Source organism: Drosophila mojavensis, unplaced genomic scaffold, assembly GCF_018153725.1.
Source record: "Drosophila mojavensis isolate 15081-1352.22 unplaced genomic scaffold, ASM1815372v1 contig_136, whole genome shotgun sequence".
Taxonomy (NCBI): Eukaryota; Metazoa; Arthropoda; class Insecta; order Diptera; family Drosophilidae; genus Drosophila; species Drosophila mojavensis.
The window spans coordinates 24,226,977-24,248,868 of NW_025318667.1; the positions used below are offsets into that span (position 1 = coordinate 24,226,977).

The following is a 21,892-nucleotide window of genomic DNA, read 5'->3' on the forward strand; positions in this document are numbered from 1 at the left end:
TTGCTAAACGAGTACAATAAAAAAACAAAATAACAACAAGCGTGTTTCACAACAACAATAACAACAACGAGTTATTTATATAGAGAGAGAGATATATATATATAATATATGTAAAAGAAAATGTCGGTCGACTTGAGTGTGCAACAGGAGCCGACCATATCCGTGATAACCACAGTGCCGGTGGCACAAAATGGCGGCGAAATGGATGCCCTGCTGCTGGGCCGCATTGGGGTGAGTACAACCAAAAAAGAATCAACAACAACAACAACAACAACAACAACAAAATGCAATTTGAAAAAGAGAGAAAGCAATAAACAACAAACAAAAAAAAAAAAAAACAAAAAACAAAACAAACAAACACACAAACAGCTTACTGAAAGCAATACAAATACTTGAATATTTCACAACTAAACTTAACTAAGTAGCAAAATGCGTGACATCTAGATCACAATCACATATATATGTATGTGATATCTCTTTATATATATATATATACATATATACTTGTTTGTTTCAATAGAAGAGTGCGCGCACAACTTTCTCTTTGGCGCGCATATTAGCTAACAAAATATTTGACTTGGCTTTCGCATTTCCACTTGTTCAACTTCTTGAGTTATGCTCCATATTGTCATACCTAATTCATTCCATTTCACACTTTTTACTCTGGTATTTTTCTCTGGCAAATACTACTGCTACTTTGTACTACGACACTAGCTGCAGCATTTTCCATTTCCATCTACATTTTCCACTCAATTTTCTGTCCACTTTACACAGTTCTCTTAGCTTTCTATCGAACTTAACTCTTAGCTTCTTAAATTCTAGTCTTTACTGAAAGTATTTACTAGTTGCAATTACGTCTATGCTTCTATGCTATGCCGAGCATATCGTATGCTATGATCCAACTACTATCACTCTTACATATGCATATATATCTATATATATATATCTATATATTTATATATATTTATCAAATTGCCATTTGCGTAAGTATCGTAGTCATTAATGAATTGCAAGCGATTCGAATATCAGCACAGCCAGCCACGCCCGCTACTGCATCTAAGGTATATCTATATATACACATATATATATATATATATATGTATGTATGTATAAATTGTAATCGATTATTGTAATTTAATTTAGTTGCCTTCAAACTTCGCTTGCAACAATTCAGAAATTTGAATCTCGTTTATTTTCTTACTTTTTTCTTTGAAATATTTTTGTTTTTCCTCTTGTGAAAAGTTCAATTCTTGGAATCATAAAACATGGTCTCAAGTCTTCACAACTGCATTTAAGATGTCAATGAGTTATCGAGTGCTCGAACCTCAACTGTGGTATTGATGAAATGTTTAATTATGCTGAATATACATACCAAATGTAGAGTTACAAAAACAACAACAAATATCTTGCAGAGCATGTGCTTATGCTTTTTATAGGGTATTCACATATGCAAGAGTTGGTATGCTTTATGAATATGCTTTTGTAACTATATATAAATCAATAGATCAATGATTAGCTGCTGACTTTTATGTAGTTAAGCTTCATATAGTAAAATCATGTTAACTATTTTTGAAGTTTAGTTTCATGAAACCTTAGATCTTTCGAATTTTCAGGACATCAAAATTTTGTATGAGCAAAGCATTTGGATACTAGTCCCAGCTGCTTATTTCGGGCAACTTATTTAATTTCATTTTTTTTAAATATTAATATGTATACAGTGAGTAACATTAATACTCGATTTTTTTTTTTTTTTTTTTTTTTTTGCTTTTTAACTTTAAACGCCTATAAGACATAATATTAATTTAAATTAAAAAAGTGTAAAAGCTATATATTGTATATTGAAAAAATAAATAAATAAGTAAATCAATCAATAAAAAATGTATTAATATAATATATTTAACATAACTAACAAAAATGATATATAAACCGGAAAAAAATTGAAAAAAAAGTAATATTGATGTTACTCAATGTATATACATAAACAATTTATTTGGTATTTCATTTGAAAGTTAAACAAGCTTGTCTTTCATATTTAACAAACTTTTTTTGTATTATTATTAATTTTAGTTGCTATATTCATAGCAATTGGTTGACGGGTATCTCATAGTCTGTCACTTTTCGGTTAGAAGATTATTTTATTTATGGTCAGTCAATATATATGGTCATTTTTTTTTTTTTTTTTTTTTTTTTTTTTTTTTACTTTTCAACTTTAAACGCCTATAAGACATAATATTAATTTAAATTAAAAAAGTGTAAAAGCTAAATTGTATATTGAAAAAATAAATAAATAAATAAATAAATAAATAAGTAAATCAATCAATAAAAAAAATGTATCAATATAATATATTTAACATAACTAACAAAAATGATATATAAACCGGAAAAAATTGAAAAAAAAGTAATATTGATGTTACTCAATGTATATACATAAACAATTTTATTGGTATTTCATTTGAAAGTTAAACAAGCTTGTCTTTCATATTTAACAAACTTTTTTTTGTATTATTAATTTTAGTTGCTATATTCATAGCAATTGGTTGACGGGTATCTCATAGTCTGTCACTTTTCGGTTAGAAGATTCTTTTATTTATAGACAATATATATATATAAACATTTGATTATGCATATGTGTATATATATGTATATATACTGCTTATACTGTTTACATAATGTTCTTAAGCTCCGCCCACGCATCCGTGTTAATTGGAAGCTTAGCTTTCGCGCAAGCAAGGAAACTTTAGCTATTATGCTGCATATATGTAGTTGAGCTTATCGCTGCTCCAGCTAGCTGTAGCTGCCAGCAGTTGCTGTGAATGGCCGTACACTGATTTGCAGCAGCCGGACAGCAGTACGTGTGCAGGTAAGTGCCGTTCAATAACGAGCTGCCTCAATTCAATTCGAATCGCTCAGGTGAACGAACCAATTAAGATAAGAACAGAGGAGAACAAAAAGCAAAACAAAACAACATAAAGGAAGTATTTTAGGGTCATTCAAATTATTCTTTTTATTAATTTTAATTTCAAATATAATTTCTACCCTTTTTTTTTGTTTTTTGAATAATTTATTTTTATAGCCGTTTTCAAGGACACTTTCAATGACGTCAAAGGCTGCCAAAGGCTGCTGCTCTGGGTAGAGCATTGTGAAACAAGCTCATTAAAGTGGCAAGTGGCATGCGGCAAGTGGCAAGTGGCAAGTGGCAAGTGGCAAGTGCAGCCATCTGATTATGTAAGCCATAAAAATGAAAATAGAATTTTTTGGGCCAGGCAGCTGCCGCTGCAGCCTTTCAGCTCAGTTGCCATACGAAGTGTGGATGGGTAGGGGGGTGGGGAGTGGGAAGGGTAGCAGCTGCATGCCCATGCAAAGTCGACACAATCTTCTTCATCTTCTTTCCTATAGTTTATTCTTTGCTTTTGCTTCTCTTGTTTAAACTCACATGGATTCAAATCTGCACACTTTCATCAGCTGGGATCCAATGCCAGACACACACATACATATGTAAGTACATATTGGAATGCTTTGCCTTCGACTCGAATTGCATGAATGCCTTTAGTTAAGTCTTAGACTTACTTTAGACTCTTACAACAATTTCGTAGCTTACAAATTTATGAATTTTCTTACTTTAAATATATTTTCAAGTTTTTTCATTTCTTTAACATTTTCTACATTTAAAATTGTGAACGGATATTGTGCATTAGTCAGTCAGTCAATCACATATAGCAAATGCTTTCGGGCCAAGCACAAATCTTTTAGTTTCAATCTGAAAATAGTTGCAACAAAGCAATCCCAGCTGGAATGTAATATGCTATTTAGATTTTTTTTTTCTTTTTGTTCCGGAATTTCATATGTGTTCCGGAATGTGTATGTGTGTTCTCTCTCTGTCGGACAAATAACTAAATGCAGCAGTCACATGACCTGCTGAAGTATGGGCAACCGAAGGAAGCTTTCAAAGAATTCATGTATTTGTCTACTCTCTCAGCATAGTCCAAAGTTGAAAAGCATTTTTACATCGAACAAGAGAAAAATAAAAGAGAATGAAATCCATAAAGATAACTAAGAGGCCTTACGCTTCAGTATAATTGCTTGACCCTAAATTTTAAATTTAGAAATTAAATTTTAGAAATTATTAAATAAGCAATTATTTAGTTGAATATATTTAAAATTATTTATATTTAATTACATTCATATTATATATAAGTACATTCCAATATTGACAAATTTTATAAAATAAATTTATATGAAATCATATTGAGCTCAATCGGGCCTAACAGACTGCGTGATGCTTTCCCATTTTCCCACTTTGTGTTTAATCCCGAAACTCATTGAAAAAAAGGGGACAAAATGGGCGTTAGGACGGCCTCCTGTAGGCTTCAACATATAACTTATCGGAAAATTGTTGACACTTTATCAGACGAAGGTATACTGGAGTATACGTTCCAAATTTAGAGGATCTAGTTTGAATAGCGGCGAAAAGCGCGGATGAAGAGCAAGAAGAACAATACAAGATGAACTAACATATTTTATACCCTTTGATAGAATGGAGCGATAATTATATTATATTTGAGTTATTAATATTTTTTTTAAATTTATTATTTTATAAGTTAGTTGTTTTTTTTTTAAGTAATAAAATCATTAAAAATTGTGTAACATTTAATTATTTTTTAATATTTAAATTTGTACAGATCAATATGTTTAAAATTAACTATTATTTTAATAGGTTTCTTTGGAATAAGTGTATGTATTATATATATTTTTACTTTTATACTTAAATGTTACGTATTCAATAATTTTTATAATTTTTTAAAGATATAATTAAAATGTTATAATTTTTATAATATTACATTGAATTTATTTTATTATTTAATAAAATTAAATTGGCTTTGCATACCTAATTTATATAAATATATATATTTATATTTATGTAGATATATATTCTGCTCTTAACTGAAATTTGTTTATGCAAGAGCAACACAGAGTGTGAGAGGCAGAGTCAGATTTAGAGAGAGAGAGAGAGAGGGATAGAGAGAGAGAGAGGGACAGGAATTAAGATTATGAGCAGATCGCTTGAGAAATGTTAGAAACGTGTGCTTTGCTTCACTGTCTTCGCATGTGAGTCGACATTTTGAAGGAACACACACACACACACACACACACACACTTATATGCATTATAATATGTATACTGCATGCCATAACGGTAATCGAAATTTTATAATCTTACGCATCGGCAGCTGCGCTCAGCCAAAGCCCACCTACCTCCCCCACTCCCCACACGGCGGTATAAAAGTTGTTTCAAGTTGTTTGTGGGATTTGTTAGCCGAGCGCCTCTGATTGCATCTTTTGCATACGGCAGAAGGGCGTGGCCCATATGGGCGTTGTCAAAGTTATGCAATTTTGGCCAATTGGAAGGCAGCGCAGCGCAGCTTTGCTTTGTTTACCATGTCAGCTAAGCAGAGCTGGCAGCAGCAACATGCCACATGCCGCATGCCACATGCCACATGCCACATGCAACAAATGCAACAACGGTCGCATAATTGATGAATCAAGCAGACAACTGACTGCGTGGACAATGCTGAATGAGCAGAGCAGAGCGAGAGAGCCGACTGAGTGACTGATTGACTGATTGACTGACTGACTGAGTGAGTGACTGTCGCATTGAGTGTTGTACACGTTAATCGAATTAAATGCTGGCCAAGTTGTTGTTGCTGTTGCCATAGTCACACACACATGTGTGTGTGTGTGTGTGTGGAAGCTGTACAATATGGCGTAACCGTTTGCCTTGAGCGTCAAGCTTGATTGAGTTCAAAATCAGATTTGTTCAGCGCTCTCACATTGCAAATTGAAATAAAAACGAAACGTGACATTTGGTTGTGGCAACAGGCACCCGCAGGCCTCGTATCGCACACACACACACACACACATACTAACATGAGAGAGAGAGAGAGAGAAAGAGCATCGTTGGCATGTAAAATATATCTAACAATATGGCAGAGCAGTTAAAGCTGATTGCGGCAATGGCAGGCAGCTCAGTTCCCAATGGACCTAGAGCAATATATATATATGTATATATATAAATATACATATACATATATATATTTATGTGTATATATATGTTTTTTTAGAGTCGCATATCTTTTGTATGGGTTGCGGGTGCCAAACAATCAAATAAAGTTTTGCATTTTACCCTTTTTTTTTATACCCTGAACCCATTTTCAATGGGAAATCAGGGTATAATGGTTTTCTTGAAGTGTATGTAACAGGCAGAAGGAGGCGTGGCAGATTCCACAAAGTGTATATATACTTGATCAGGACGACGAGCTGAGTTGATTTGATCCTGTCCGTCTGTCTGTCCATCTCTCCATATGTTTGAACGCGTCGATCTCAGAAGATATAAGAGCTGGAGACTTTTTTTAAACGTGCGTATATATAGCGCGGAATTCGAGTATATCATCCAAAATGATAAATCATACCGTTATTTTTTATCGATAAAAACCTTATCGAAAATGAGTTATAAAATGATATCTCTTACATTTTTAAAGCTAGAGTCTCTAAATTTTAAATGCAGATTCATATGTACTTTATAGAATTTCGATTTTTTTTTTATTATCCACCCCCCACCACGAAATGTGTGTGTTTCTTGTGTAAGCAGGAAGACGCGAAAAATGATTGAAATATCAGCTGCTCGAAAGGTTCAGAGGATCTCATAGTCGAGCAGCAGTCTCGACTAGCGCTTTCTTACTTGTTTTTGTTTTTTTTTTTTTTACTTACTTTATTGTCAAAATCAATAGATGTCAGCGTTTAACAGTTGCCAATGCCAATGCCAATGCCTGCTGGCGTTTTGGCCATGGCTTGGCCATTTCTAGCTGTCAGTTGCTTTGTGCTTTATTAGATTTGGTTTGGCGCAGGTAAGTGGAAAATGTTTCTATCTCTATATGTATGTATGTATTGTATATCTCTATATATGTATGTGTGTATATATGTATATGTATATGTAGTTGTCCTAATCCCTAGTGTATTTTCTTTTATCTACTGCGCTAACATCTTGCTTGCTTTACTAATACGCACACACTCACACTCACACACACACACACAGACAGTGACACATACATATAAAAAATATTCATACATATGTTGTTTATATATATCTCTATATATATAACAAAATTTAATTATGCAATCATTTTAAAATATAAATTATTCTTTTTCTCTTCTATTCCCCCCACACACAAACAACAACAACAACAACAACTCATAAATATAAATATATATATATATCCAATATACATTCAACCAATTCAATATATACTTTATGTACTTGTGTGTGTATCTGTGTCTATTAAAATACAAAAAAAAAAAAAAAAACAACAACAACAACAAATACAATAATAAATACTAAATGTACACCCAAAAAAAAATACTAAATACTAAATATTGATGCAGCATTCGGTAAGTGGAAACTGTTAAGCTAATTACAATTTATACTATATATTTTTATACGGAATACATCAATAATTTGTTGACTTTCAGTTTTTTTGTTACCTTTTTCATTTTCCTTTTGGGCTTCCCTTGTGTGTGTGTGTGTGTGTGTGTGTGTGTGTGTGTGTGCCACACGACGTATGATTAATATTTGAGCAGTATTTACAAGCTATTAGCTTTGCTAGGGCTTCAGAGAGAGAGAGAGAGAGAGAGAGAGAGAGAGTGACTGGAGTATATATATAATTTGTTTCCATCTTTGATTTATAACAACGTAATTTCCTCTACAGTGTGTCTCGTTCCTCACTCTTTGAGCACTAGACTCCAATCCGAATTGTGTTCAATTGATTGATCAACAAGCGAGCTGAAACGAAAACTTAAATTATTTGACAAACTGAAGACAAGGTGCGGGCAGAGAAGCTGAGAAGCGACAGCTGCACTGAGATATATATACATATATATATATATATATATATTTTTTTTTTTTTGTTACATATTTAATGCGCTTATTGTATTGCAGAAACTACTCAGCCATGATTTGGGTATTACAATAGCTAAGCCGCTTAGCTGGGCTGCTCGCTATCATATCAGCTGGTTATCAAAGCAAATGCCTGGGGAGCAGCCTCAGAATTAGTCAACTGTGACATGGCAACCACATATGTATGTATGTATGTATGTATATCAGCTTGGTGTGCGAAATGGGGAGAGGAGGCCAAAGCCGAAATTACAATGCGAGAAGATCTGTTACAAAAATATGTCTATTTCCCATTAGCATATGTCAATTGAGAATCAGAAATGGAATTCGAAATATGCTAGCATGGAATAGGCTAAGCTCTGGCAGTTCAGGTGCTTCGCAGAGAATTTGCAGAGCAATTCATTGAACATTGAACATAATAATATTCGTAAATTTAGGGAAAAGGGAATATTAGTTTTGTGCCATAAAAGTTGAATACAAATTGGGAATTTATATCAAGTTTACCTTAGGGGTCTTACACAATTCATACACTCTTTCTCTCAATTTGATGAAATTTGTTTTCCTATATTCGCTCTACCAATTTTAAAGATTTGTTTCACATAGACTATCTAATTCTCCCTCTCCTTTTATCGCTGTATTCCCTCCTTCTCTCTCTCTCTCTGCCTCTCTCTCTCTCTGCCTCTCTCTCTCTCTCTCCATATATATAAATGAAAATCTGTTTCACATTCTCTCTTTTCTCCTTCTCTATATCTCAATATGTTTTCCATAGTTTACCTCTCTGTCTCATTCTATCTTTCTATCTCTCTCCCTGTTTCGCTCTCTCCCTCTGTATAAATATATATGTACGTATATCAAGATGATTCAGTCTCGTTTGTCTTTTTCTATACCTCCATATGAAGCTATATTTTACACCCTTTCTTTCTCTGTCTCTCTCTCTCTCTCTCTCTTTCTGTCTCGTTTTTTTTTCATTCTCTCTCCCTTTCTCTCTCTTTCATATATTTTCCCTTTCTCTCTCTCTGTCTCTGCCCCTTTGCCCCCACACTTATTTTCCCAGCTGTTTGCCCGTTGTTTGTCAATCTCTTTCCTCATTTCAGTCTATTCTTTCTTCATTCCCTCTCTCTCTCTCCCTCTCTCTCTGCCTCTTCACTATCTCAATGTTTGCTTATTTGTAAAATATATACAAGATATCTGCTCAATCTAAATTTTTGGCTGTCTGCTCAGCAATGCGATTTCATAAGGCCTTTGTTTCTAGCCCTTGGAAGCGGCGGCAATCTTCTTTCAGTTATGATGATTAATGCGGCAGCAGCAGCAGCAGCAACAGGAGCGCAGATAAGTTCAAGCAGCAAGTAGTCGTAAGACAAAAGTCTCTTTTGTGCTGTTCCCGGCTAATGGACAGCCGGCGGCAAAGTGACATCTCCATCTCGCTGGGTTACCTGCGCCTGGCCTGGATTGGCAGGGCCTGAGCTATCCTAACGATGCCATTATATTGTCATGAATATGATTATGCTGGTGCTGCTGCTGCTGCTGCTGTGAGTGTATGTGTGTGTGTGTGTGTGTGTGTGTGAGATGTGCTGTGCGTCGCATAATTCATGGCAAAGTTTTACGCCTCTTAAGTAAATAGCGCAAAATGGAATAGAATTATGCGTGCCAGCCGCCTCAAAGTATGCACAAATTTCTCTGCATGACAATTTATGCGACGAGCGTGTAAAGAATTTCTGCCCCAGTTGTGCAACCTCCCCCCCTTCTCTCTCTCTCTCTCACACACACACACACACACCGCTCACACTCCAATCTCGCTTTGTGTCTAATTGCGCGTGGGTGCAGCAGCTCTTGGGCCCGAGTGCCAAAAGGTTAGCGTCAGGTGCTGTCTGCCGTAATTAAAGCCACAGCAACAGCAGCAGCAGCTGCTTTAGTCTTGGCCTGACAAAAGTTCAAGTTCACAGCACAGTTGCCGGGCTCGACCTTGCTACAAAACTGACAAAAATACCCACACACACACGCACACACACACACACACGCATACAGGAGCGAGCCGGGGGAGCACGCTCAGCTCAGCTCAAGTGCAAGCTGCAACGGTTCGTGGCAAGGTTAGTTAAGGTCCACAATATTTTCTGCTTATAATTCACGTGGCAAGCTTTAAAGACTTTTATGAGATGCCCACATAGGCAGTCAGGCAGACAGACACACAGACAAACAGACAGACAGGCAGGCAGTCAGATGGCATCCCCACGCAGTCTCAGGCTGGCAAACAAAACAGAACATCTAAGCAACATCAAGTATACGTCATGTTGCGCGGCAGCTATGCAAGATATTTTTGATATTAAACAGCCGCACATAGCGCACATTTTCAATTTTCATAATAATACAGCCATCCACGGCATTGCACGCTCTACTTTATATGCTCAATGCCATCAAATAATAATTATGGCCAAAAAAAAAAAAAAAAAAAAGAAGCAGATATAAATGAAAACTGAGTGCCAGCTATTCGTTTGGCTCTGCTGAGTGAAAGCCAAAGTTGATTGTGAATGATTAGGCAATAGATGAGCTTAGTAATTTATTCACAATCAAACTGATTGCCTGAAGCATACTATATATAGGGGCAGTACTTGGCTGACATGAGAATCCATTTTTAAGCAATGCAAATACATTTGCATATTTATTATACCCTGAACCCATTGAAAATGGAAAATCAGGGTATAATGGTTTTGTTAAAAGTATGTAACAGGCAGAAGGAGGCGTGGCAGACCCCACAAAGTATATATATTCTTGATCAGGGCGATTTGGCCCTGTCCGTCTGTCTGTCCGTCCGTTCGTCCGTCCGTATGTATGAACGCGTCGATCTCAGAAGATATAAGAGCTAGAGACTTGAAATTTTTTTTCATAGGTCCGTGTATATCACACGCATATCAAGTTTTTCTCTATATATCGATAACTACCCCCGATATTTTATTATCGATTAAAAACCTTATCGAAAGCTAGTTATTTAATTATATCTCCAACACCTTTCGAGCTAGAGTTTCCAAATTTTAAATGTAGACTTATATGTATTTTATATAATTTCGGTTTTTGTTGTAATTTTCCCACCTTTATATCCACCCCCTCACCCTCACCTTTGTAAAAGGCTTATTTCAAGTACTAGAGACTTGTGCTTTGGTATGTACATACATTTGACATTATAATTATGTTCTGAAAGTTTCATTGAGATTGTACGTCTAGAAATTAAATTATTCAACAAATAAATTCTTATAATGTTGCCCACACTGCAGCGCAGCCCAAGCGCAGTCGCTGCTTACTGCGCAGTCAGCAGAGGGCGTTCTAATACGTGCGTGTGTATGTATGTGTGCAGAAAAGAAGTGCAGAGTGATTAGAATATCAGATTAGAGGGTTCAGGGTATCTCCTAGTCGAGCAGTCTCGACTAGAGTCTTCTTACTTGTTTTAATTTTATATTTATATGCATTATTTTATATTTGTATTTTTATTTATATGCAATTATTTTAATTAAACATTCAATTTTAAATTTAAAAAATATTTAATAATTATTTAATATTTGATTACTGCTTAAGCAATTTTTTTTGTTATATCCTGAAATATTAAACCATTCAAAATGGAAAATCAGGGTAAAATAATTCCTGCGAAAAAGCATGTAGCAGTTAGAAAAAGGCGTGGCTGACCCCATAAAGCATATATATTCTCAATCAGAGCTGAGTCGATATAGTACTATCCATCAGTACTTCTGTCCGTCCGTAAACACTACACGCAGTTTAAGTTGATCTTATTTTGTATCGATAGCGCATCGATAATAATCGATAATTAGTAATTTTTAGAGTTTATGAATACCCCGCATGTGTTGCTAGCTATGTATTCATGAGAGAAGCGTAGAACAATTGGAACATAAGCTCTCTGCAGGGGTCAGGGGATCTTGATTAGAGCACTCTTACTTGTTATATTTATTATGATTCTCTCTTACTCCAAAAATCGCCCTTAAAATTCAAATAAATTGCTTAAAAATAAACCCGCCCAACTGTCTTTACCCTGTCATATTTGATATCAATACGCCGAAACATTTGCTCATTTCGATTATTATATTTTGTCACGGCGAGAATTTCGCTGAAACGAACAAAAAAAAGTATGCAAAAAAAAAAAAAAAAAAAAACATGTCAGCAATAAACAATTTTCGCGGATAAACTCAAAATCCAGCGCCATAAAAAAACAATAAGCGTCTGAAGTGAAAGTGGAAGTGGAAGCTGGGCCAGAAGGCGAAACATTTGCGTTTACAAATCGATGGTGAAATTGCGCTTATCAGCAGATATAAATCACAATATCCAGGCGTAAGCTAGACACTGCTGTCGGGACATGTGCTGGGGCCTTGCAGGCTCTTTTCGGCTAAGGAGCTCGAGCTGTAATTGTCGGCCAAGATGCCGAGGCGAGCTCGTCAAATGCAGGCAAGGCAAAACAAGGCAAGACAAGGCAAGACAAGACAAGGCAAGACAAGGCGAGGCGAGGCGCGGCCAGGCCAGGGCAAGAACCGATGAGTAGACAAAAGAGCGATAAGAACACTTTATGTCATCCAGTCATGTGTGTGTGTGTGTGTGCGTGTGCGTGTTAAGTGGGCGTGGCCACGCCTGTGTGTGTATCTGTGATGTAAAGCTTAAGTTAATAGCGAATATTTACAAATCGATTTTGTTGTGATTGCGAAAACAATTTGAAAATGGCTTTGAGCGATTTCCAAGGAACTCAAGCGGCAAGCTGGCAAACATGGCCGCCCACACACACAGAGAAAGAGAGAGAGAGAGAGAGAGAGAGAGAGAGTGCGAGGCACACACATACGTAAACCACATGCTCATAGTCATACACACACACACGCACACACACAGTGGAGTCACTCACACTCGTGCGCTTTTCGTGACAATAGCAAGGCTGAGCAATTCGCTGCAAATCCTTTTCTATTGTTCCCACACACACACACACACACACACACACACACAGACACACACATATGCAGTGCACTCACGATGCAGCCGGCAGCTGGAAGACAATCCCATTTGTCCGCAACGCCTGACAACATTCACGTTTGCCAATTTGTCGCGGCTGTCGGTTAAATAGCGTCCAACTGATTTGGCTGGACATTCGGGTTCATTCAATGGCCGGACGAGTCCTTCAAATGGTTCCATGCCATTCGGCGCATTTGGCCATGCAACAATCGGATGCGAATGTGGACATCTGTGGACGAGCGCTTGATCCGTTTCACTGCTGGATTCGTGATTCGTGTCTCGTGCGTGCTTATCGTGTTCATTAAGCCATTAAGCGAATCTCAGCAAATAGTCGATGTACTCCGTGTACTGCATTGATGTTTATCGTACGTGCTTGTCATGCTGCTTGCCGCTTGAGCTGTAAAGAGCATAGAATAGCTATACCATATAATAAACATGCAGTATATACATTTGGATGTTCTAGTCGGGTATAATATGCACAAGCAGGAGCCACTTTCAAGCGTATTCCGTGAGTGAAATGTAGACGGGAGTGACCGACCGACCAACTGATGGCTGATACCCTGCCAAGGTCTGATATTCCAGGAATTTGAATGAATGAAATTAAGAGCGAATTTATGAATTTATTTTTGAATTGTCAACTCGTCAAGAATAAGGAAAAGGAAAAGGCGACATGAGTGTGACCAGACTGAATACCATTTTAAAATACCTAAATACAGTGTTTGGTATTAAGTTTCGTCTGCAACAGAACTCACGGGTGCTACCAGATCTTTTCGGTTCGTGCTGACAGCTCGTAATATTCGAGAAGAACAGAGCGTGGGAGAGAGAAACATAGAGAACGAGAGATAGAGACAGCGGAAGAGAAATAGATAGAGGAAGAGGTATACAACCACCGATGCTAGCATAGACTCGTTATAGCTGCCCAGAATGTGACCAGATATAGAGAGCTTGCGGGAGAAGAGATTCGGCTTAAGACTGTGGAACAAGTAAAAACTTTGGGTTAAAAAAGAGCAACTTGAGAAAGTGAGAAGACTGAGGGATATAGAAAAATATAGCGCAAAGGACTTAAATGGACGGCGGACCTATGAGGACTACTGGATCTATCTATCATATATCTAATATACATATTTATATATGTACAAAAGCACTTTCGACCATCGTCTATACAGTTCCATAGGGCTCTATAAGACTTCATACCAAGACAGCTGTCAGACATTGAACTCACATTTAGCCCCAACTCCAAATATTTATTTATCGTCTCTTTTTTTCTTTAACATAAAATATAACAGTTCTGATTAATTCATGGCCCGTACTGGAATCGATCCTCATATTGGTCGCGCGGCGGCTCGTCATACTCGCTGTAATTCGGCTTATTCTTGCTCCTGTTGAACACCCCGCGTGCCATGGGTTTCTTGGGCTCCTTGACTAATGCGCGCATCCTCGCATCGCTGTTCATTGAGCTGAGCGAATGATCATCCGGCGAATACTCATTGCCATCGCTGTCGACATATTTGCCTTCGACTTCGAAGTCCGCATAGGCATCATCGCCCATGTCATCCATGTGCTCCTGCATTTTAGCCATTTGAACCTTTTCGATCTCCTTTTCTGCATCTTCCAAAATTTTGTCAGCCGAAGAGAAATCGCTCCAGTGACTCTTCTTGTTTCGCCCCTTCAGAGTCCGGCTGCCTTGGCCAAACGGTCCGGACTGGCGGTGCTTTGCCACAGTGCGTGTGCCATCGTCGTCATCGTAGTTGAAGTAGCGTTTTTCCTCTTCCGGCACGCTGAAGGTCCTGGCCAGATAGCCAGCAAATAGAGCAAAGAAAATAAATGCCACAAAAATATATTTAAATTTATTATTTTCCATGCTGTCGATGTGACTCGGAGCGGCTCAGTCTCCAGTCTGAACTGGAATCTCAAATGAAATCAACTGCCTAAACATTTTCCCAGCATGCAGAGCCTACTACGACCAAGAATTTCCATTTCCATTTAACCCAAGCAAATGAATGGGCATGAAACTATGTATGTATGTACATACACATACACATACAAGAGCTATTGTTGCACACGCCAAACTTATTTAACGGATTATAACTTATTTATTTGTTTACCTTGAACCCACTGAAAATGGGAAAACTGGGTATAATGGCCTGACTGGAACAAGCAGAGGGAGGAGTGGCAGCACCCATGGAGAACAGGTCGACGGGCAGAGTAGAAATAGGTAGTGTCTGTCCGTCCGTACAAATTCGTGCTGTAAAGCAGTTCGTATTGCAAATTTGACTTTGTTTCTTCTATACCATTGGAGCTAGAGATTTCAAATTTACAACGTTTACGTAATGAATACAAGAACTTAGTAATTTGTAGATTTTCGATGCCACGCCCCTCTTCGGCAAATTTGCAAAAAAAAAAACGTACAACATCAAGTACCAAAGCCTTGTGCTTTGCCAAATACATTCGAAAGCTATTATTACGTTTGAATAAGAATCTTCAAACGTAATTACGTTGCGTAAACTACGCAGCTAGCAGAGCTTGTGCTTATGTGTGTGTGTGTGTGCATGTGTTATTTGTGTGCTTGTGTGCAACTGTTGACCGTTTCTCGATGCTGCAAATAAGTGTCTCTCACTCACACTTTGAGAAAACACTCAGAGAGCAACCGATTGCAACGGCTCCTTAACGAGCTCTCTCGTGATCGGCTCAGCAAACGTTTTGTTGTTGTTTTGTTTCGCTCTGGACGTTCGCCGACCGTTTGGTTGAGTGGAATAAAGCAGAAAGTCTTGTGCGTATGTATTGGTATGCAAGCGAGAGTTAAGTTCGCTGAGCATATCAATAGCGCTCGCGAATTGAGTGTATGTGTGAGTGTGAGTCTTGCTTGCCTTGAGTTTTTTTTACTGAGTTGAGTCTCTTGTTCGTAATAGAGCGTCAGACAAACAGCTCAACTCAAGGCGCTCAACAGAAAAACGAAAAGGAATGAGGACACTGGCTCAAAGTGAGTGAGCGAGTGAGCATAATATTTTCGGTTGATTTCTTTACGTTTGTAGAGAATATTAAATTTAATTAAATGTTATTGCAATTTTATTAAATTTTGAATAAAAATTAAGCATATGAAGCTGCCTTTTCATATATGCATGTATGTATGTTCAGATGACTTGGACACTACAGTATAACGTACAACATAATTTTATTAACTCATATACCAAACCAAATACAACAATAACAGCAAAGAACATTTCAAACAGATCAAATTTAGTTTACTCTGGAATCCCAGAGAGCAGTCCCGACACACGCTGCTCGATGGCAGCCTGGTTTGTGAGCAGACGGCGCAGATTCTCCTTGAAGGCCCCAACATTTTGCTTTAGGTGAATTTCATTCTCTTGCCTTTGACGTTTCACAGCCGAGGCAGCGGACGCAGCCTTCACCGCCCTGGCCAGACGCAGCTCGTCGAGCGCCTGCAAGTAGCGATGCCTCTCCGACGGAGCGGTCGCGCTGTCCGGCAACGGCATTGCCGATCCATGCGACAGTAGACGCAAGAGCGGCGGCACAACCAGACGAGTCGATGGCAAAACGAATGGTATCGGCAGATATCTGTAGAATGGGTGATCGATATAGCCCGGACGATCTGGCTGCAACGACTGCTCCTCAGACATGTTTCCATCCGCTTTATTGCCGACTGCTGCATATGTTTCCTTTGCAGCTGCTTTTGCTTCTGCGACTGCCTTTGCTCTTGCGGCTGCCTTTGCTTTTGCGGCTGCCTTTGCTTTTGCGGCTGCCTTTGCTTTTGCGGCTGCCTTTGCTTCTGCGGCTGCCTTTGCTTCTTCGGCTGCTTTTTCTTCAGCTTCTTCAGCTGCTCTGCCTGACGCGCACATTCTCTCCAGCTTGTCCGATTCCCATAATGATTTCTTCCAATCCCTATCATCCGCGTCCGAGTAGTCGTCCTCATGGACCAAATAGTTGTGGCGCTTCGGCAGCGGCTTTTTGTTCTTGGCACCCTTCAATTTCGACATGAACGACACTCGACGGGCTGCCGCGGACCTGGCATCCACAATACCCTGGTCCACCGCCTTGCAATCCTCTGTCAGCTTTTTGCTATTCTTATAGATCGTGCGAAGTATGCAGGACGCGTGATCTGCGAATTCTTCGTCTTTGTCATCCTCATCAGAGCCTGCAACATCGACATCATCTTCACCAGCGACATCCCCATCATCATCCCCATCATCATCCCCATTCCCATCATCATCATTATTATCATTATAATCATAGTCGTCGACATTCTCGTAGCCCCCATCCCGGGAATTCTCGGCCGGGCAAATGGCCGACTTGCCTTTAAAGCCAAGCAAGCGTGCGGCCTCGTTGAAGCTGGTGGTGCGCAACAGCGACGGCTTCTGCGGCTTAAATTCCAATTTCAATTCCAGCTGATTCTGCTTACCGGGATTATTCAATGCGCTCACACCACCAGCACCACCAGCGCCACCAGCACCACCAGCACCACCAGCACCAGCACCTCTGAAACCATTTACTTTACCATTAGCGCCAACTCCTCCAGCTGTCAACGCACCACAAGGGATGCACATGCGATTCGGGCCATGGAACCACATATTATGTGGTAGCTGCAGAGCCTCATCCTTCTTCTCGCCCACGGCCACTCCAAGTGCCAGACAGCAGAAAATGCTCAATAAAATAGTCTCCCAACGCATTTTCATGAAAATGAAATCTCTTTTGTGCTGCTCGAAACACACACACACACAATTACTCACTTGTGACTGCTACTGAAGTCTATGTGCCTGACTACTGTTTGAACACAAACAAACACAAAGGAAATCATAAACAATTAACAAAAGTCAAACGACAAATATTTTGCCTAAGGGCAAACAGAATTTATCTGATCTACTGATTGGAAATGACCAGCATCTGGCTTTGGCCATAGACGATTCTCAATGCCAGCTGAATGGGGTATATTGGTTTTCAGGGTGTGGCTGGAGGTATATGTCATATGATATTGAGCCAGAGGTTTTCGTTGCGTGAAGTTATTTGCCTGCTATAATATATACCATATATACATATATGTATGTATGTATATATTATATTTATATTTATTTTTATCAACAAGTTTACAAGTTTTTGAATTGCTAATCCAGGAGTTGGCCTGTCAAGTTGAGTGCGCTGCTCGCCTGGAATTTCCAATAACATGAAATACCACACGAGGCGCAGGCATGCAGAACATCGCTATACAAATCGATTAGGCCAAGTCTAGCTAGAAAATTTCATGGCTTATGCTCCTTGTTCTTGTTATGCCTCGAGCTGCATGCTGCAATTGAATATTTGAAGTTCTTTGGTCATTCAAGGCTTGATCCTCGAAGAATTTTTATGACTCCTCAGTGCATTGATGATTTCTGCTGCGATAAGCAATAATTTAATTCACCTCAAGATGGGATTTTCTAGCTTAATTTTTATATATTTTTTTTTTTTTTTTTTTTATAATTTTATTTTAGTTTTATTTCGGTTTAGTTTTACATTCGTTGGAACAAATATGTGTGATTATAGCGATCATTTTTATGGGCCTCGAGGAGTTAGTGGAGAAGTCTGATGAACGAAGTAGTTGGCCTGGAAATTTACCAGCTAAATATATTGCACTTAAACTATATACACTCGGGTCTCGTTAAGTTGTACCCCGCTAAATCGAAAATCACAATAAATCGAAATATGCTCTATCCCCTTGAAAAAATTCGTTCTCGATAATTTTCGATAGTTTGAATTTCTGTGTAAATCGAAAAAAAATCGGATCCCTTTCTGTTTCGAATTATCGAGACTCGACTGTATAAGATTTATTTAATATATACATATATAAATATAATAATAAAAATATATATAAAAATATAATTATTATTAATTATTATATAAATATCAAAAGATGTTTAATCTTCGTTTGCCTTGATGTATACATATATATAATGTTTTTATTTTCAGTTCAGATTGATCTGAGGCAGCTATAACAACTCATTTCTGTTCTATATATATTCTCAATATCATTTAGAACTTTATCAAATTGCAACTAATTCATATATTTCTGCTCGAGCATCTCATTGTCCAGTTTATTTATGAATGCATCCATTTTCACCAATTAAAAGACCTAGACACTCTATACTTAAACAATAACTAATCAGACCAACAATAAGAATACGAATTAAGCAAGACGAACTAAAAATCATCTCTGATCCCTTAAACAATGTTTGTCCCGGTTAATATACCTTTCACAATAGCTCGACGAATCCATTGTTTTTCTTAAATCTTATGTGGTATATATAGGAACAGAGAGGTAATCACATTGCTTAAGCCCTTTATGGCATGGCCAACGAATTCGTTGGCAGAAATGCAGGCAGAGATGAACTGTCATCATTAGCAACTCCCAGCTGGGGATTCAAATTGTAAATTGCAATGAAACTGCTTGGGCAAGCAATTACCAAATGGTATTATATCAAATTATCCCAGTAGAGCAAGGCGAGAGAGAGCCAGCTTTAATATGATGGCTGACGCTGAGGATGGACCGGAGTGCTGCTGCCGCGCCTGCTCCTGCTGCTGCTGAATGGATGCTGCAAATGGACAACGACATTCGGACAGCTTGTTGCACAACATGGCAAATGCATTTGCCACAAGTCCAAGCGAGACGTTAACTCAGTGTGACTGTCAACATATCCGGGTCCGTTCACAACATCCGCATCCGCCATCCGCCAACCGCCAACCGCCATCCACCATCCACCATCCGCATCCGCATCCGTTTGTGGGCGCCCGCAATGAGCGACTTCCTGCTACGTGCTCTGCATCTGTGTAGGTGTAGCTGGCAGTGTGAGTGTGAGTCGGCCATCTTGGCCTTAGCTTGCCATTTTTCTTCATCTTTTGTGCCGTTGATGGATTCGTTAGACGCGGCAAAGGAACTGCTGCCATCAATTCTTTGGCCCAGATAACCACCGAGCCGTTCGCACACCCACCAAAGCCACACAATAAACCGCACGGCCCTCTAAACGCAGTGACGCTGCTGTCGCTGTCGCGGCTTACGCTTGAATTCATTTTCCTGTTGCACCTTCAGGGAATTGTGCTCAGCTTTGCCCTACTCTGCTCTGCTCTGCTTGTGCTGTGAAAAGTAGCAAAAAATACCATAATAACTAAAATTTGCAACATCTTTCTGCTTGACGTCAGCCAAAGAATCGAACACCTAGGGACAGCCAAATGGAGCCGCCACAGTACATGCAAGCTGTTGACAGATCCAGGTCCTGCAAATCTCTAGTCACATTCCCTGTACCCACAATAATAACAAAATTAACAATAATAACAATAATAACAATAATAATCAATCAATAGTTAAGCCCCGTAGCTAGCTAAAAGCCAATGTGACAGACAGCGTTGTTCAGAATTTTAATGTATGCAGCGGCTTGTGGCATGAATCACAATATTCGAATCGAATTCATATGAATTCATATGAAACTAATCAATGCGACAGTTAGTTAGACTGATTGATTGCCGGATTGATCAAATGGTCTGTGGATTGTCCGCCTGATTGATTTTCGTTCACTGACTGAGTCAACTAAATGGCAAAGACCAACCAAATGACTGATGACTGATGACTGATTGATGAATTATTGATAGATGACAGATGACTCACCAATTCATGATTGCTTAACGGACTGATCACTGATTGAGCTGGCAGAGTGATTCAAGATTGATTGATCATGTGTGAAGATTGATTGACGACTGACGACTGACGACTGATGATTGATGACCGACTGATGATTGAGGACTGACGATTGACTGATGACTGATTGATGATTGAGGACTGACGATTGACTGATGACTGATTGATGATTGAGGACTGACGATTGATAACTGATGACTGATACTGATGACTGATGATTGATGATTGATGAGTGATGACTGATGACTGATGACCGATGACTGATGACTGATGACCGACGACTGATGACTGATGACTGACGACTGATGACTGATGACTAATGACTGACGATTGATAACTGATGACTGATGACTAATGATTGATGATTGAAGATTGATGACTATTGACTGTTGACTGGTAACTGATAACTAATGACTGATGACTGATGACCGTTGTGTAATGATTGATGACTGTCTATTGATAGGTCTCGAATGAATAGTAATAGATAGATTGAATGATTGATTGATGTCTTACGAGGGATGACTGATAAAAGATTGATTTACACATTGACTGACCGATTGAGGACTACTGACTGATGAGTGATTGACAGACGATGATGGCTGATTGATAGATCACCTCCACATTGCCTGAGTTATTGCCGGGCTTACGGATAATTTGACTAACTCGTTGACTCGATTTATTAACTGACTGGCTAAATTTGAAAATGCTTTACAGTTTGCACAAAACTTTAAAAAGCTTTCCTGCGTGCTTATGAAGGTTCTAAAATCAATCGACTTTTTCATAGAGAAAAAAGCTTGAAAGCTGTCCCAGATACATGAGTCACTGAGCTTTCAAGCTCAGGATATTCGTAGTGTTGCACCAATAGCTGGCGAAAGCTTGCAAGCTCTGCAAATGGTATCCACAAAAAGCTCTTGACTGGTTTTGCCGCAATCAAATAGAATACAACGGACTAAATAACAGCAACAAAAACTGAAACCGTTATGGGTGTGAGAGTCATTGACTTTGCATCCTTTGAAGCACATAAATCATATGTTTTGTGAAGTGCGCCGCATTAAGCATACGCCATGTTGAACTGCAGCACTCGAACCTCCTCGCAGCCCAATACATCTCATGTAAATTGAGAGAACATCGAGTTTTCCGTTAAAAAAAAAAAAAAAAAAAAAAAAAAAAAAAAACGAAAATGAAACGTGCCACAAAGAATATTTCTCGAGGGCAGTTGAAGGTTTGTTTTTGAGGCTGCGAACGCAAAAGTTTTTGGCATCACATTTTGAGAAAGGACAC

At 38.5% G+C, this 21,892-nt stretch overlaps 1 protein-coding gene and 1 long non-coding RNA gene across 3 annotated transcripts in view; one reads left to right on the forward strand and one right to left on the reverse strand.

Moving 5' to 3' along the window:
• The window catches only part of LOC6584612 (inactive dipeptidyl peptidase 10), a 176,460-nt gene that overhangs the window by 55,955 nt on the left and 98,613 nt on the right, over positions 1 to 21,892 (forward strand). Inside the window, exon 1 of one of the 2 annotated variants that reach the window (XM_044011431.1) lies at positions 76 to 231. The exons of the other annotated variant lie outside the window; for it this stretch is intronic. Within the exon in view, the coding sequence (XP_043867366.1) occupies positions 121 to 231 (111 nt within the window). The 5' untranslated portion in view covers positions 76 to 120. Of the gene's footprint in view, positions 1 to 75; positions 232 to 21,892 lie in introns of those variants that run through there. 2 annotated transcript variants of the gene reach the window in all.
• LOC122757860 lies at positions 7,696 to 13,615 on the reverse strand. The gene is made up of 3 exons (XR_006358021.1): positions 13,385 to 13,615; positions 12,957 to 13,333; positions 7,696 to 7,833 (listed from the first exon to the last, which is right to left on the reverse strand). It is a non-coding gene; the product is annotated as an uncharacterized LOC122757860 (long non-coding RNA).